The following is a 15,644-nucleotide window of genomic DNA, read 5'->3' as shown; positions in this document are numbered from 1 at the left end:
TCTGCAAAGCAGTTTTCATAGATTGTCTCATTGAATCCTCAAACGTGATCCGAAGGCAGCTATCACTGTGTACATTTTACAGAAGAGGAGACTGAGGCACAGAGCAGCTCAGTGACCCACCATCTAGGGAGAGGCAGAATCAGCACCAGAATCCAAGGGTATCAAACTCCAAATCCACTACTTTCAAATTGGCAACCTCCCACCAGATGGAACGTGGAGGTGTAATGCACCATACAGAATTATCATGTTAAGAGAGATAGATAGATAGACAGATAGATAAAATAGTCACTGGCTATTAATTTGAACATTCGGAATGAACCTGTAAAAAAATTTGATGCAACTAGCTGGCTATTCTCAAGACACACACACACACACACACACACACACACAGTTGCTAAAACAAAGGCCCCATGAGGTGGTACCTCAATGAGTGAAGCAGGCTACATACAAGAAGCACACAGCCCTCTCTGCCTTTCTGTATTTTCTCATTTCTATTGGGATATGGATGCAAAATAATATTTTCTACCAGGAGAGGGCAACAAGAAACGGCAAATCAGTTCTGGGAGGTAATAGTTCAAGTTGGAGACTGTGACAAGTACCGAGTTGAAGGCCTAGCCCAATGTTCCCAGGAGGAAAGATGAGCCAGATCTTTCCAATTCTGGAGAAGGAAAAAAAAAACCAGAGAATCTTAATTTTATGGGGAAAACTCCTGAGGTTTAAAGTACTGGTATTTAATTTAAATTTTTAGAAAAAGTACTGTGTGGCAAGCAAAACACATCAGAGGCTGAATACGGCCAGTGGGTATTTAGGTTTGGATCCCTACTCCGGGGTCAAGCAAGGTATCGTAAAGGAAAGGAACAGTCTGGGATTTCTGTCTGTGCTTCTCCTGCTGGCTGGGCTTTGGTATCACCTGCGCCACTTTAAAAACAATGGATTCTGGGACCTCACAACTGAGATTTGAGTCCACAAGCTGGGTAGGACCCCCTGGGCATGTCTCAGAGTCTCAAAACTTACCACACCAGGGTTTGTGCGTAGATCAGTTCTAAGACATTTCTTGCAATATCAAACTCCTGTACGCCAAAACTCGTGATAAATCGCATCCCGATGATTCTGCAAAAACATACTGAGGTGAGTATACAAACCTTCAACCCAACAACCAACAATCATCAAAAGAGATCCTCACCAGTTGTGAATGAAATCATAAATTCCCTTGCAAACGTTTGAAAAGTTCCAAGGACAAGTACGCTTTTGAAGAAATAATTTCTTTCCTTTCTGATTTTAGTGGGAACCAACATAATTAAAGAGGGACTTGTTATATTCAATTGAGAGAAAATGGATAAATGCAATGCATTCAAATGGGATATTCCTCAAGTGGTTTAACCAAGACCAGAGAACATTTTTACCTGAATAACTTAGACCATCCTACCTGCCATCTTGTTTATACCACCCTTTACTTATTAAACCTTTTCTCATGGACCGGATCAACTCAGCAGCCTCCAGTTGAATTAGAACAAAAATGTTTCATTTTGGTTACTGTTACCCAAATTAATGGTTTAACAAGGTCTCCATTTGCCTTGAGGTATCCTGAGACCCGCTTGCTCTCTTCACACAGAGGATTTGCCAGCAAAAAGTTTCTGTCAAAAAAACTTTTCGGGCGGGCCATGGTGGCTCAGCAGGTAAGAGTGCTTGCCTGCCATGCCCGAGGACCCGGGTTCAATTCCCGGTGCCTGCCCATGTAAAAAAAAAAAAAAAAAAAAACTTTTCACCTTTACATCCAGCCCTGGGATATATCAACGTGTCAGAGGTTGAAATAAGAGTGAGGAACTGGGTGAAGAAACGTGGCATTCAGCCTACCCATTGAGGACAGAATTGTCATTGTGCCATGTCATCTCATCACTAGAACCAAATCAACAGCTTACAGAAATATGCAAATGTCTACAAAGAATGAGATGCCCATCCTATTATTAAAAATAAATGAACGTCCCTCTGCTAATAAACCTTCGTTCCCCACCACGTAAAATAAAAAAATTAAAATAAATGAATAAAAAAGGGACACACATGGGCCAATGACAATAGTGCCTCAATTTTGTACACCTGGGGTCTAAAAAACCATTTAGAACTTTAATTAAATGAAATTATAACAATGAGGTAAATCTATATGTAAGAAAGACCTGGAAAGATGCAATGTTTGCTTTTAAGAATAATACGTTGCATACACACAGCAGTATATGCATAGGAAAAATCCAGAGGAATATATATTAAACTATTAAAATTACTTATGGTGGATAGGATTTCAAATGGATGTTGGTTTCTGGCTCTTATTTCTAGAATATTTTTTTACATGGGACAGCTGAACCAAATGAACTATGACAATAGGGCTGTCAGGTCAAGGTGAGATTTTAGTTAATTCAGAGAAAACAATACCTCAAAGGACAATAGACTTAGAACAATACAGATTTTGAGTACATGAGGGACCTGTACTACCCACATAACTAGGAATCTGATTCTGGTACTTATTACTCAATACTGACAAATGATTACCTCCTTAGAAACTCCCCCAGGAAAGAATCTGCTAAAGAGAACACGAAATCCATCAGAAGGAGCCGGTAGATTTCCTGGCCAATGAAGGTTTCCCAACACTGGAAGGCAAACAAGAGTCAGGATATGGGAGGTGGCTGTAATATAGCCGAATTTGCATCTCCTCCTGGTGCCCTGCTCAGGCTGGCTGCTCAGTTTAACTGGACCCTTGTATACCCAGAAAAGCAAACCCATCTCAGTAAAAATGCACCATTTGGCTAAGATTGCTTTTTGTCTTTCTGAACCCTTTTTTCCCCATTAAAGCTTGCCCTCCTCATGTACCAAAGCATTCCCTTCTCACTATCTCTACCCTTAAAATTTTACATCTGTCCTATCCCCTCTGGATCTCATTTCTCAGCCAGGGCTAATCAGTTTATTTGGGAGAAGGGGATGTCAAAGAAAAATAATACCTTCACTCTTTTTGCTTATAGACTGTGCTGGTTTGAAAGGAAGTATGCCCCCTAAGAAAAGCCATGTTTTAATATAAATCCCGTTTCATAAAGGTAGAATAATCTCTATTCGATACTGTATGTTTGAAACTGTAAGGAGATCATCTCCCTGGATGATGTGATTTAATCAAGAATGGTTGTTAAACTGGATTAGGGGACGACATGGCTCCACCCATTTGGGTGGGTCTTGATTGGTTTATTGGAATCCTATAAAAGAGGAAATATTTTGGAGAATGAGAGATTCAGAGAGAGCAACACTACAAAGCAGAGAGTCCACCAGCCAGCGACCTTTGGAGATGAAGAAGGAAAATGCCTCCCGGAGAGCTTCATGAAACCAGAAGCCAGGAGAAGAAGCTAGCAGATGATGCCATGTTTGCCATGTTCGCCATATGCCCTTCCAGATGAGAAAGAGAAGTCCTGACTGTGTTTACCACGTGCCATTCCACTTGAGGAGAAACCCTGAACTTCATCGGCCTTCTTGAACCAAGGTATCTTTCCCTGGATGCCTTAGATTGGACATTTCTATAGACTTGTTTAAATTGGGACATTTTCTCGGCCTTAGAACTGTAAATCAGCAACTCATTAAATTCCCCTTTTTAAAGGCCATTCCATTTCTGGTATATTGCATTCTGGCAGCTAGCAAACTAGAACATTGACCTTCAGGAAAAAAATCAATTCATATCTATTGGACTAGAGGTTTAGCAGACTTTCTTAGCCAAAGCAAATTGGAAATTTGAATTAGCCTGTTTATGAAACTGGGGGTCCATAACCTCAGCAGGCAGTGCTTGATATGAGTTGATGGACTAGTAGCTTTTTTGTTCGGCTGAAGGAGGAGAGGGAAGTTTCGGGGACACAGCACAAGATGGATGGATGGATGGATGGATGGATGGATGGATGGATGGATGGATGGATGGGTGGGTGGATGGATGGGTGGATGGATGGGTGGATGGATGGGTGGATGGATGGGTGGATGGGTGGATGGATGGGTGGGTGGGTGGATGGGTGGATGGATGGGTGGATGGATGGATGGATGGATGGATGGGTGGATGGATGGATGGATGGGTGGATGGATGGGTGGATGGATGGGTGGATGGATGGGTGGATGGATGGGTGGATGGGTGGATTTATAGATGGTAGAATAAGAGGATTTGCTCTAACCAGCCTAATTTGTATGGCTGGTTTTGAACCTTTCTGAGAAGTTAGAGAGGAAAGGTGAGTGTGCCATGTTTATATGAAACATGGTTTGAGTCTGGACACAACCTGTGCTCTTCTGGGGCCCAGGGACAAAGGGTAGAGTTGGGGAGAGGTCCCTGATTCCCTGATTCCACTTCTGAACAGTACCCTGCAGGCCCAGGAAGGCTACCAGCTAAGGATGACTGTGTGCTTTAGAGGTCTGTTTTCATAGGGCAGAGGCTTTCCATTGAGAAGGCCAGAGAGGTTGGCTTGCTTCTGAACCCACATGGGAGAGCACCCTCAGATACTTGCAGATTTAACTGGGAAAGACTCTCTGGGGTGAAGGAGGGCTGAAAACTAGAGATCAAGTGGGGGAGGACCTAGAATGATAGGGGTTAGGACATAGTTGTTACAGCCATCACTCTTCTGCTTGCAGACTGATGAAGCCCAGGGCATCCAGGTTAGAGAAAAATTGGAACATCAAGGATCAAAAGGATCCCTTCCAAAATTCCAAGGCTGTTAGCACAGATTAGTATAAAAATTACTAGCATCTGTTGAGTGCCCATAAAATGCTGGATGCTGTGCTTTTGCTATCCATGACATTGCTTAATTCCCGTCTTATAAATGGGAAAACTGAAGCTTAACAAGCTTAAGTAACTGTGTATGAAACAGCCATTCTTTGAGTTAGGTCTGCCTGGCTCTAGAAGTTGCCTGCCTAACACAAGAAACTGTGTTGGGACTTCCCACAGGCCACCCTATCTTGGAATCCAGATTAGCTTTAGTTCTCTTCCCACAAGGGATGCAATGTGGAATAGGAGGTGCAGTTACTCTTTAGAAACTTATATTTTCCCAAACTTAAGACAGAACAGTCTGGAAATCTCACCTGTTCATCAGACAGGGCCACAATGTTGAGCCAATAGTAGCAAAGGATCCCAATGATTGACATTTTCAGAAAGATGTTTCTAAATAAAAAAAGAAAAAAACAACTTTTACCCTGGTGTCAGGTATGCATACTCCTCACCAAATTTCCTTCTGGGTATGTGGCAGGACTGTAATTACTGTCTCTTCTCCCCCATGACTGGGTGGGGCCATGTGAGTAGTTATGGTCAATGAGTTGTGAGCAGAAATAACATGTCACCTCATGTCATCTCTAGGCTTGATCATTTAATATCATTGTGATACACTCCCCACCCCCCACCCGACCAGAATTTACACTCTTCCTTCTGGAATGGCAACCTTCAGTCTTCAAGGTGGTAGTCACTCTGAGCAGAAGCTCCCTGCTGATCCACATGGATGTGTGTCACAAAAGCAAAAAATAAGCCTGAGTTCCAAGCCAGAGAGTTGGGGGGTAGAGGTGTTTGTTACCACAGCATAACTTAATTTATTGTGACTGATACACCCTCTTTCAGTGCATCTCCAAACAATTTGATTTCACTTCTCATTTTAATAGTAGTAGTAAACATAACTAATATTCACTGAGTGCTAACCATGTACAGGATACAGTGTTAAGCCCTTTAGTGACTTTTCCCCCTTAATCTTTACAACAGGTATTTAGTATTTTATGTCAATCTTATCAGAGAAACTGAAGCTCAGAGAGATGAAATAACTTGTTCAAGGTCACCCAGCTTGTTGCAGGTAGGACAAAGATTTAAACTCAGGAACAGATCTGATTTAACAGCCTGAACCCTTACACCTGGTTGCATGGACTAATTCAATGTCTGTGAGTTTTAATATGGTTCTGGCATAAATGTGCCAAGGATCATGCACTTAGACCAGGAGAATGTATTCCCCAGACCAGGAGCATCAGCATCACTTGGAAACTTGTTGGAAAGTGTAGTCTCAGGTCCTCTAACAGACCTATTGAATTAGAAACTTGGGATGGTGCACAGTAAGCTCTGGTTAAGCAGGCCTTCCAGGTGATTCTGATACATGCTAAAGCTTAAGAGCCACCATGCTAGACTTCAGGAAAGGAGGAACTAGATCTGCCTTTTTTAGCACTGGATCCCAAGCTCCTTGCACAGTGCCTGACCCCTAATAGATTTCTAATACCTACAGATTCAATGCTTTTTTTTTTTTCACAGAAGCACAGCTCTAGGTTAAACTTAAAAATCACCCTCTTCTTGAGGCAGGACAGAATAGGGGATCGAGGCTGCGGTCCCTGGTTCCTATCCAACTCCAAAAGAGTTAATGCACAGCTGCAAACTTCACAGGACAAGAATTTCCCCTAAAGCCTGAACTGCTCCCCCCAAGTCATAAAGCTTATAAAATCATGGGCATGAAGCGGAATCTTAGCTAATGACAGAAAGCCTGGAGTCATAAAGACTGTTAAACATCTGCCCCTAAACAAATTTTGAGTACATGATGGAGCTTCACAAGCACTGATAGTTATCACCTCCTGGAACAAAAAGATAACTTGTGTTCAAAGATTGAGATGGAAAATCATGGCTGTAAAACCTCCCTAAAAAAAGACAGATCCACACCACTGGGATGTGTCTCCTTTGAGCAGATCTGCACTAATCCTTCAGCATGTACTAACCTTTCAATAAACATTACTACTCACTGCTGCCAGCACTCTCTCTCATCCCTGAATTATTTCCTGTGATGAGACCCCTGAACCTGGAGTGGGCTTGGCTGACTCTGGTATCAGCAGAGCCCCGATTACATCTTTTTGGCGAGCCAGCCAGGAGTGCAGCACCTCCCATGTAAGGCACCAATCAATGGCATCTGCTCCCTCAACACTGATTCCTGTGGCTCCACTTGGCCTTTTCTTCTTATCTACTTTTCCTGGCCACCACCACTGTCCTTATTCTTGTCACTCTCAGTGGCCTCTGTTTTCCTCCTTTCTAGGTGGGCTGCTCACAATGATGTCCTCCCCTTCCTTCTGCACTTCGGATGCATTCCCTCTTTTCTACCCCTCTCACATCCCTTTGCTTCTGAATACTAATTCTAGGTACTTTTTCCTCCATCTTTTCTGCTGTTCTTCATCTTTTATGCAGACTCAGTGCTGGGTTTGTGTTGTTTTTTAAGAGGGAGACTTCCTGTGGCGCAGTAGTTGTTAAATTTCCAGGAGACCATCCTTATAGCCCCTCAATAGATATATTTTATCCTGGCCTTTCCCCCTCCTATTCCACTCCCTTGCCCCAAAAGAAATTCTCCAGGATATTCTTACCCATCTTCTTCCTTGCACATGACTTTGTATGAATCTCACTAAAACCCCTATTCTCTCAAAGATATTGAACTTCTCTTCCCAAAGAAAAAGACAAATCTTAGCTTAGTCAAGTGGGACCCCATCCCTTCAAGTCATCTGTTTGTGGTGGTTTTTAGATCAGGTCACACACAAGGCTTATCAAAAAGCTTCCTGCCCCGATGGTTGGGAAAGGAGCAGAAGTTTGGCTCAGAGCTGCTGGGGTGAGAAATCTGGCTCATGAGCCCTCTGAGCTTAGCAGGCAAGGGGTGCCCCCAGACACCTGTCTCCCAAGTCCCAGGTTTTCTCCCCCATGGGGACACCTGGGGGCAAGAAGGTATTATAGGGGATTCCCTCAGCTGCAGGACACATGGGATGCTGGGCCTCAATGAGTGAGTATTCCCCCATCTCTCTTTCCTTTTCAGAATATGGGCAGTGCATCCGGCATCCTGAAAAACCGGCATGACCTACTGGACCACCAAACTAAAAAAGAGAAAGCTGATCTCTTATTGTAATTGCAATCTCTTATTGCTTAACCTCAATATTACCTGAAGGTAGAGTGGAATGGCCTCAAAACGGCACTCTTGGCCTTAGCACCATTCCCCAATCAGATCATTTTGGCAAAAGGGAAAGGAAGTTATCTGAAATTCCATATGTTCAGCTTCTCATAACTCTATATCAGGCCAAGGCCATGAGAGGAATTTGTAAAACGTGTTATCTTTTTTTTAATTAAAAAAAATATATGACAAGGAAGAAACACAAACATTCTTATCATATGATCATTCCGTTCTACATATATAATCCATAATTCACATCATCACATAGTTGCATATTCATCATCATGATCATTTTTTAGAACATTTGCATCAATTCAGAAAAAGAAATAAAAAGACAACAACAAAAAAGAAATAAAACGAAAACAGAAAAAAATTATACATACCATTACCCTTTACCCCTCTCTTTCATTGATCACTAGCATTTCAAACTAAATTTATTTTAATATTTGCTCCCCCTATAAAATGTGTTATCTTAAAGGAGAATGAAAAGATAAATCCTTCTTATCTTAGGAAAAGAAGAAAGAAAGATACAGTAGGCCAAACTCCTAAAACTTGAAGCCTCCAAAAGACTCTGGGATTCCCCTCCCCCAGCCTAGACCCTGCACCTACCAGACCTGAGGCTCCCATAGGCCCTCCTCACTTAAAGGAAGAGGCTACCAAGCCCACTGCATCCCCTCCCTATTCAAGTCCAGCAGGACAGATTCCCTACCACCCCCTGGTGAAGGAGAAAAAGAATTTAGAAGGAAACGGAACATACCCTCTCTGAGGAGTGGCCAGTGGGAAGATGGGAACTATAAGAGCTCATGTCCCTTTTTCTCTGAGTGACTTACCCCAGTGCAAGACACAATTAGGGAAGTTCTCTGAGAATCCCTCTAAGCTTCTGGAGGAATCTAAAAACCTAGTCCTAACCTATGAGTGCATGTGGGGGAGGGAGGATGTTCTAGTCAATCTCTCCTCTTGTTGTACACCTAGGAGAAACGAGGATATGGGCAGAAGCCCAAGGACACACAGACAAGTTGTATGGGTGACAGCCAGCGAGGTACAGGGCTGGGAGGAAGGTTATCCCAAATGCAGACCCCAGCTGGCACTATCAAAGAGGGCGACAAGATCTTGATGCAAGGGACCATATTGCTACTTGCTTAATAGAGGGTATGAAAATTTGTATTATGAAGCCTGTAAATTACAACATGCTACAGAGCATAATTCAGGAAGACAAGGAAAACCTTGCTTTGTTTTAGGGGAGACTACCGGAAGCTATGAAAAAGTATACCGACAGAGACCCAGACTCTGGGGAAGGGCAGATCACATTAAAGACCTATTTTATAAGCCAGTCAGCCTCAGACATAAGGAGAAAACTTCAGAAGATCTCATCAGGGCCTCAAATGCCTACAAATGAACTCATGACTACTGCCTTTTCTGTCTTTAATAACCAGAACAGGACTGCAGAAGAGGAGAGGGCGAGGAGAGATCAGAAGAAGGCAAGGTTCATAGTTCTAACTGTAAACAGTAAGAAGCCACCTCAGGGTCACTCTGGGCAGAAGGTGCCCAGAGCCTGTCATTGGCGTGGAGAGTTGGGGGCACTGGAGGCGACAGAGAAGGAACCCAAGGATGAAGAGAGAGCCCTAGAGCCTGTTCACAAGGCAGGAAGGCTGGACAGCGGGCCTGAGAATGCTTCAAGTCTCCAAAAGGAGCACCCCAAAACTGGTCTGAAGGGGTCCGGGGCCAATGGCTCTCTGGATCTTGCCAAAGATCATCAATCTCATCAAGTCCTAGGTGACCTTTTACATGGTGGGAAAGACCATTAATTTTTTAATTGATATGGGCACCACATATTCTGTCTTAACCTCTTACTCTGGCCCTCTCCCCTCAAAGAGGAGTAGATGGAAAATCTCGTGCTCGAGCCTTCACCTCACCTCTCCCTTGCTGAATTGGTGATATTCTTCTAAGTGATCAGTTTTTAATAAAACCAGAGTCCCCACCTCACTTCCGGGTAGGGATATACTAAAGGTATTAAGTGCCCAAATCCAAATAATAGGCTGACTGCCAAAGCAAGAATCTGAAATCCCTATTGAAAATATTGTGGCCTTAAGTATGAGGTTAGCTGGGACTTGGGTCCCTCCCTTCAGAATTAAAGCATCAAGCGAAGCCCAGGGTCTGGGAAACCAACTGCCTGCGAAGTCCCTCCTATTGTAATCCAGGGCCAAACGGGTTTACCATTTCCTAGAATAAGACAGTACCCCCTTAAGCAGGGTGACCTTAAAGGTATCCGACCTGTCATCCTAAAATTCTTAAAAGTAAGACTTCTCATCCCCTGCAGGGCCTCCTGTACCACCGCCATTCTGCCCAGTAAAATGCCAAACAGGACCTTCTGGTTAGTACGAGATCTTAGAGCCATGAACCAATTTGTCACTCCTCTCCACCCTATCGTACCTAACCCTTAACCCTCCTCAATAAATCCCCCAGCTCCACCATGTGGTATTTAGCTCTCCATATAAGGGATGCTTTCTCCTGCATTCCTTTACTCCCAGACTCTCAGAGTCTTCTTGCCTTTGAATGACAAGGGCTGGAGGACACAGTCCCAACCCAGCTCCTGTGGACAGCTGGACCCCAGAGGTGCAGGGACCGGCCTCATCTTTTGGGAATGCACTAGTGCAGGACCTAGCCCTTCTGCATTTAGAGTCTAGCTCCCTTCTTCAACATGTGGATGACTTATTTTTTTTTTTTTCTTCAAAAACCTTATTTTAATGGCTGTATAATATTCCATCCCAGTTCCATTCACCATGCTCATTGCCCTGTTGCCAGGAAATTAGGTTGTTCCCCCCTTTTTAATTTTATATACTTTTTTTTGTTTGTTTGTTTGTTTTATTTCTTTTATTTTTTTATTAACGGAAAGAAAAAAAAAGAAATTAACACAACATTTAGAAATCATACCATTCTACATATGCACTCAGTAATTCTTAACATCATCACATAGATGCATGATCATTGTTTCTTAGTACATTTGCATCGGTTTAGAGGAACTAGCAACACAACAGAAAAAGATATAAAATGTTAATATAAAGAAAAGAAATAAAAGTAGTAGTAATAGTAAAAAACAACAACAACAAACAAACCAACAAGCAAACAAAAACAAAAAAAACCCTATAGCTCAGATGCAGCTTCATTCAGTATTTTAACATGATTACTTTACAATTAGGTATTATTGTGCTGTCCATTTTTGAGTTTTTGTATCTAGTCCTGTTGCACAGTCTGTATCCCTTCAGCTTCAATTACCCATTGTCTTACCCTGTTTCTAACTCCTGCTGAACTCTGTTACCAATGACATATTTCAAGTTTATTCTCGAATGTCCGTTCACATCAGTGGGACCATACAGTATTTGTCCTTTAGTTTTTGGCTGGATTCACTCAGCATAATATTCTCTAGGTCCATCCATGTTATTACATGGTTCATAAGTTTATCTTGTCTTAAAGCTGCATAATATTCCATCATATGTATATACCACAGTTTGTTTAGCCACTCGTCTGTTGATGGACATTTTGGCTGTTTCCATCTCTTTGCAATTGTAAATAACGCTGCTATAAACATTGGTGTGCAAATGTCCGTTTGTGTCTTTGCCCTTAAGTCCTTTGAGTAGATACCTAGCAATGGTATTGCTGGGTCGTATGGCAATTCTATATTCAGCTTTTTGAGGAACCGCCAAACTGCCTTCCACAGTGGTTGCGCCATTTGACATTCCCACCAACAGTGGATAAGTGTGCCTCTTTCTCCGCATCCTCTCCAGCACTTGTCATTTTCTGTTTTGTTGATAATGGCCATTCTGGTGGGTGTGAGATGATATCTCATTGTGGTTTTGATTTGCATTTCTCTAATGGCCAGGGACATTGAGCATCTCTTCATGTGCCTCTTGGCCATCCGTATTTCTTCTTCTGGTAGGTGTCTGTTTAAGTCTTTTTCCCATTTTGTAATTGGGTTGGCTGTCTTTTTGTTGTTGAGTTGAATAATCTCTTTATAAATTCTGGATACTAGATCTTTATCTGATATGTCGTTTCCAAATATTGTCTCCCATTGTGTAGGCTGTCTTTCTACTTTCTTGATGAAGTTCTCTGATGCACAAAAGTGTTTAATTTTGAGGAGCTCCCATTTATTTATGTCCTTCTTCAGTGTTCTTGCTTTAGGTTTAAGGTCCATAAAACCACCTCCAGTTGTAAGATCCATAAGATATCTCCCAACATTTTCCTCTAACTGTTTTATGGTCTTAGACCTAATGTTTAGATCTTTGATCCATTTTGAGTTAACTTTTGTATAGGGTGTGAGAGATGGGTCTTCTTTCATTCTTTTGCATATGGATATCCAGTTCTCTAGGCACCATTTATTGAAGAGACTGTTCTGTCCCAGGTGAGTTGGCTTGACTGCCTTATCAAAGATCAAATGTCCATAGATGAGAGGGTCTATATCTGAGCACTCTATTCGATTCCATTGGTCGATATATCTATCTTTATGCCAATACCATGCTGTTTTGACCACTGTGGCTTCATAATATGCCTTAAAGTCAGGCAGCGCGAGACCTCCAGCTTCGTTTTTTTTCCTCAAGATGTTTTTAGCAATTCGGGGTACCCTGCCCTTCCAGATAAATTTGCTTATTGGTTTTTCTATTTCTGAAAAATAAGTTGTTGGGATTTTGATTGGTATTGCATTGAATCTGTAAATCAATTTAGGTAGGATTGACATCTTAACTATATTTAGTCTTCCAATCCATGAACACGGTATGCCCTTCCATCTATTTAGGTCTTCTGTGATTTCTTTTAACAGTTTTCTGTAGTTTTCTTTATATAGGTTTTTTTGTCTCTTTGGTTAAATTTATTCCTAGGTATTTTATTCTTTTAGTTGCGATTGTAAATGGGATTCGTTTCTTGATTTCCGCCTCAGCTTGTTCATTACTAGTGTATAGAAAAGCTACAGATTTTTGAATGTTGATCTTGTAGCCTGCTACTTTGCTGTACTCATTTATTAGCTCTAGTAATTTTGTTGTGGATTTTTCTGGGTTTTCTACATATAGTATCATATCGTCTGCAAACAGTGATAGTTTTACTTCTTCCTTTCCAATTTTGATGCCTTGTATTTCTTTTTCTTGCCTAATTGCTCTGGCTAGAACCTCCAACACAATGTTGAATAATAGTGGTGATAGTGGACATCCTTGTCTTGTTCCTGATCTTAGGGGGAAAGTTTTCAATTTTTCCCCATTGAGGATGATATTAGCTGTGGGTTTTTCATATATTCCCTCTATCATTTTAAGGAAGTTCCCTTGTATTCCTATCTTTTGAAGTGTTTTCAGCAGGAAAGGATGTTGAATCTTGTCAAATGCCTTCTCTGCATCAATTGAGATGATCATGTGATTTTTCTGCTTTGATTTGTTGATATGGTGTATTACATTAATTGATTTTCTTATGTTGAACCATCCTTGCATACCTGGGATGAATCCTACTTGGTCATGATGTATAAGTCTTTTAATGTGTTGTTGGATACGATTTGCTAGAATTTTATTGAGGATTTTTGCATCTGTATTCATTAGAGAGATTGGTCTGTAGTTTTCTTTTTTTGTAATATCTTTGCCTGGTTTTGGTATGAGGGTGATGTTGGCTTCATAGAATGAATTAGGTAGTTTTCCCTCCACTTCGATTATGTTGAAGAGTTTGCGGAGAGTAGGTACTAATTCTTTCTGGAATGTTTGATAGAATTCACATGTGAAGCCGTCTGGTCCTGGACTTTTCTTTTTAGGGTGCTTTTGAATAACTAATTCAATCTCTTTACTTGTGATTGGTTTGTTGAGGTCGTCTATTTCTTCTTGAGTCAAAGTTGGTTGTTCATGTCTTTCCAGGAACCTGTCCATTTCTTCTAAATTGTTGTATTTATTAGCGTAAAGTTGTTCATAGTATCCTGTTATTACCTCCTTTATTTCTGTGAGGTCAGTAGTTATGTTTCCTCTTTCATTTCTAATCTTATTTATTTGCATCCTCTCTCTTCTTCTTTTTGTCAATCTTGCTAAGGGCCCATCAATCTTGTTGATTTTCTCATAGAACCAACTTCTGGTCTTATTGATTTTCTCTATTGTTTTCATGTTTTCAATTTCATTTATTTCTGCTCTAATCTTTGTTATTTCTTTCCTTTTGCTTGCTTTGGGATTAGTTTGCTGTTCTTTCTCCAGTTCTTCCAAGTGGACAGTTAATTCCTGCATTTTTGCCTTTTCTTCTTTTCTGATAAAGGCATTTAGGGCAATAAATTTCCCTCTTAGCACTGCCTTTGCTGCGTCCCATAAGTTTTGATATGTTGTGTCTTCATTTTCATTTGCCTCTAGGTATTTACTAATTTCTCTTGCAATTTCTTCTTTGACCCACTTGTTGTTTAAGAGTGTGTTGTTGAGCCTCCATGTATTTATGAATTTTCTGGCCCTCCGCCTATTATTGATTTCCAACTTCATTCCTTTATGATCCGAGAAAGTGTTGTGTATGATTTCAATATTTTTAAATTTGTTAAGACTTGCTTTGTGACCCAGCATATGGTCTATCTTTGAGAATGATCCATGAGCACTTGAGAAAAAGGTGTATCCTGCTGTTGTGGGATGTAATGTCCTATAAATGTCTGTTAAGTCAAGTTCATTTATAGTAATATTCAGGTTCTCTATTTCTTTATTGATCCTCTGTGTAGATGTTCTGTCCATTGATGAGAGTGGTGAATTGAAGTCTCCAACTATTATGGTATATGTGTCTATTTCCCTCTTCAGTGTTTGCAGTGTATTCCTCACGTATTTTGGGGCATTCTGGTTCGGTGCGTAAATATTTATGATTGTTATGTCTTCTTGCTTAATTGTTCCTTTTAATAGTATATAGTGTCCTTCTTTGTCTCTTTTAACTGTTTTACATTTGAAGTCTAATTTGTTGGATATTAGTATAGCCACTCCTGTTCTTTTCTGGTTGTTGTTTGCATGAAATATCTTTTCCCAACCTTTCACTTTCAACCTATATTTATCTTTGGGTCTAAGATGTGTTTCCTGTAGACAGCATATAGAAGGATCCTGTTTTTTAATCCATTCTGCCAGTCTATATCTTTTAATTGGGGAATTCAGTCCATTGACATTTAGAGTTATTACTGTTTGGATAATATTTTCCTCTACCATTTTGCCTTTTGTATTATATATATCATATCTGACTTTCCTTCTTTCTACACTTTTCTCCATGTCTCTCTCTTCTGTCTTTTTGTATCTGACTCTAGTGCTTCCTTTAGTATTTCTTGCAGAGCTGGTCTCTTGGTCACAAATTCTCTTAGTGACTTTTTGTCTGAGAATGTTTTAATTTCTCCCTCATTTTTGAAGGACAATTTTGCTGGATATAGGAGTCTTGGCTGGCAGTTTTTCTCTTTTAGTAACTTAAATATATCATCCCACTGTCTTCTAGCTTCCATGGTTTCTGCTGAGAAATCTACACATAGTCTTATTGGGTTTCCCTTGTATGTGACGGATTGTTTTTCTCTCGCTGCCTTCAAGATCCTCTCTTTCTCTTTGACCTCTGACATTCTAACTAGTAAGTGTCTTGGGGAACGCCTATTTGTGTCTAATCTCTTTGGGGTGCGCTGCACTTCTTGGATCTGTAATTTTAGGTCTTTCATAAGAGTTGGGAAATTTTCAGTGATAATTTCTTCCATTAGTTTTT

General features: G+C 40.9%; 1 protein-coding gene across 2 annotated transcripts in view; it reads right to left on the bottom strand.

Annotated features, from left to right (window-relative positions):
- The window catches only part of TMC5 (transmembrane channel like 5), a 99,323-nt gene that overhangs the window by 16,696 nt on the left and 66,983 nt on the right, over positions 1-15,644 (bottom strand). For both annotated transcript variants that reach the window (XM_077141694.1, XM_077141695.1), the window contains 3 exons: positions 5,083-5,161; positions 2,542-2,639; positions 1,015-1,110 (listed from right to left, as the gene is read on the bottom strand). In XM_077141694.1, the coding sequence (XP_076997809.1) occupies positions 1,015-1,110; positions 2,542-2,639; positions 5,083-5,161 (273 nt within the window). The remainder of the gene's footprint in view (positions 1-1,014; positions 1,111-2,541; positions 2,640-5,082; positions 5,162-15,644) is intronic.

The sequence above is a fragment of the Tamandua tetradactyla genome, chromosome 23, assembly GCF_023851605.1.
Source record: "Tamandua tetradactyla isolate mTamTet1 chromosome 23, mTamTet1.pri, whole genome shotgun sequence".
Classification (NCBI taxonomy): Eukaryota; Metazoa; Chordata; class Mammalia; order Pilosa; family Myrmecophagidae; genus Tamandua; species Tamandua tetradactyla.
Note: the sequence above shows the minus strand (reverse complement) of the source record. Positions and strands in the feature narration are given on the sequence as shown.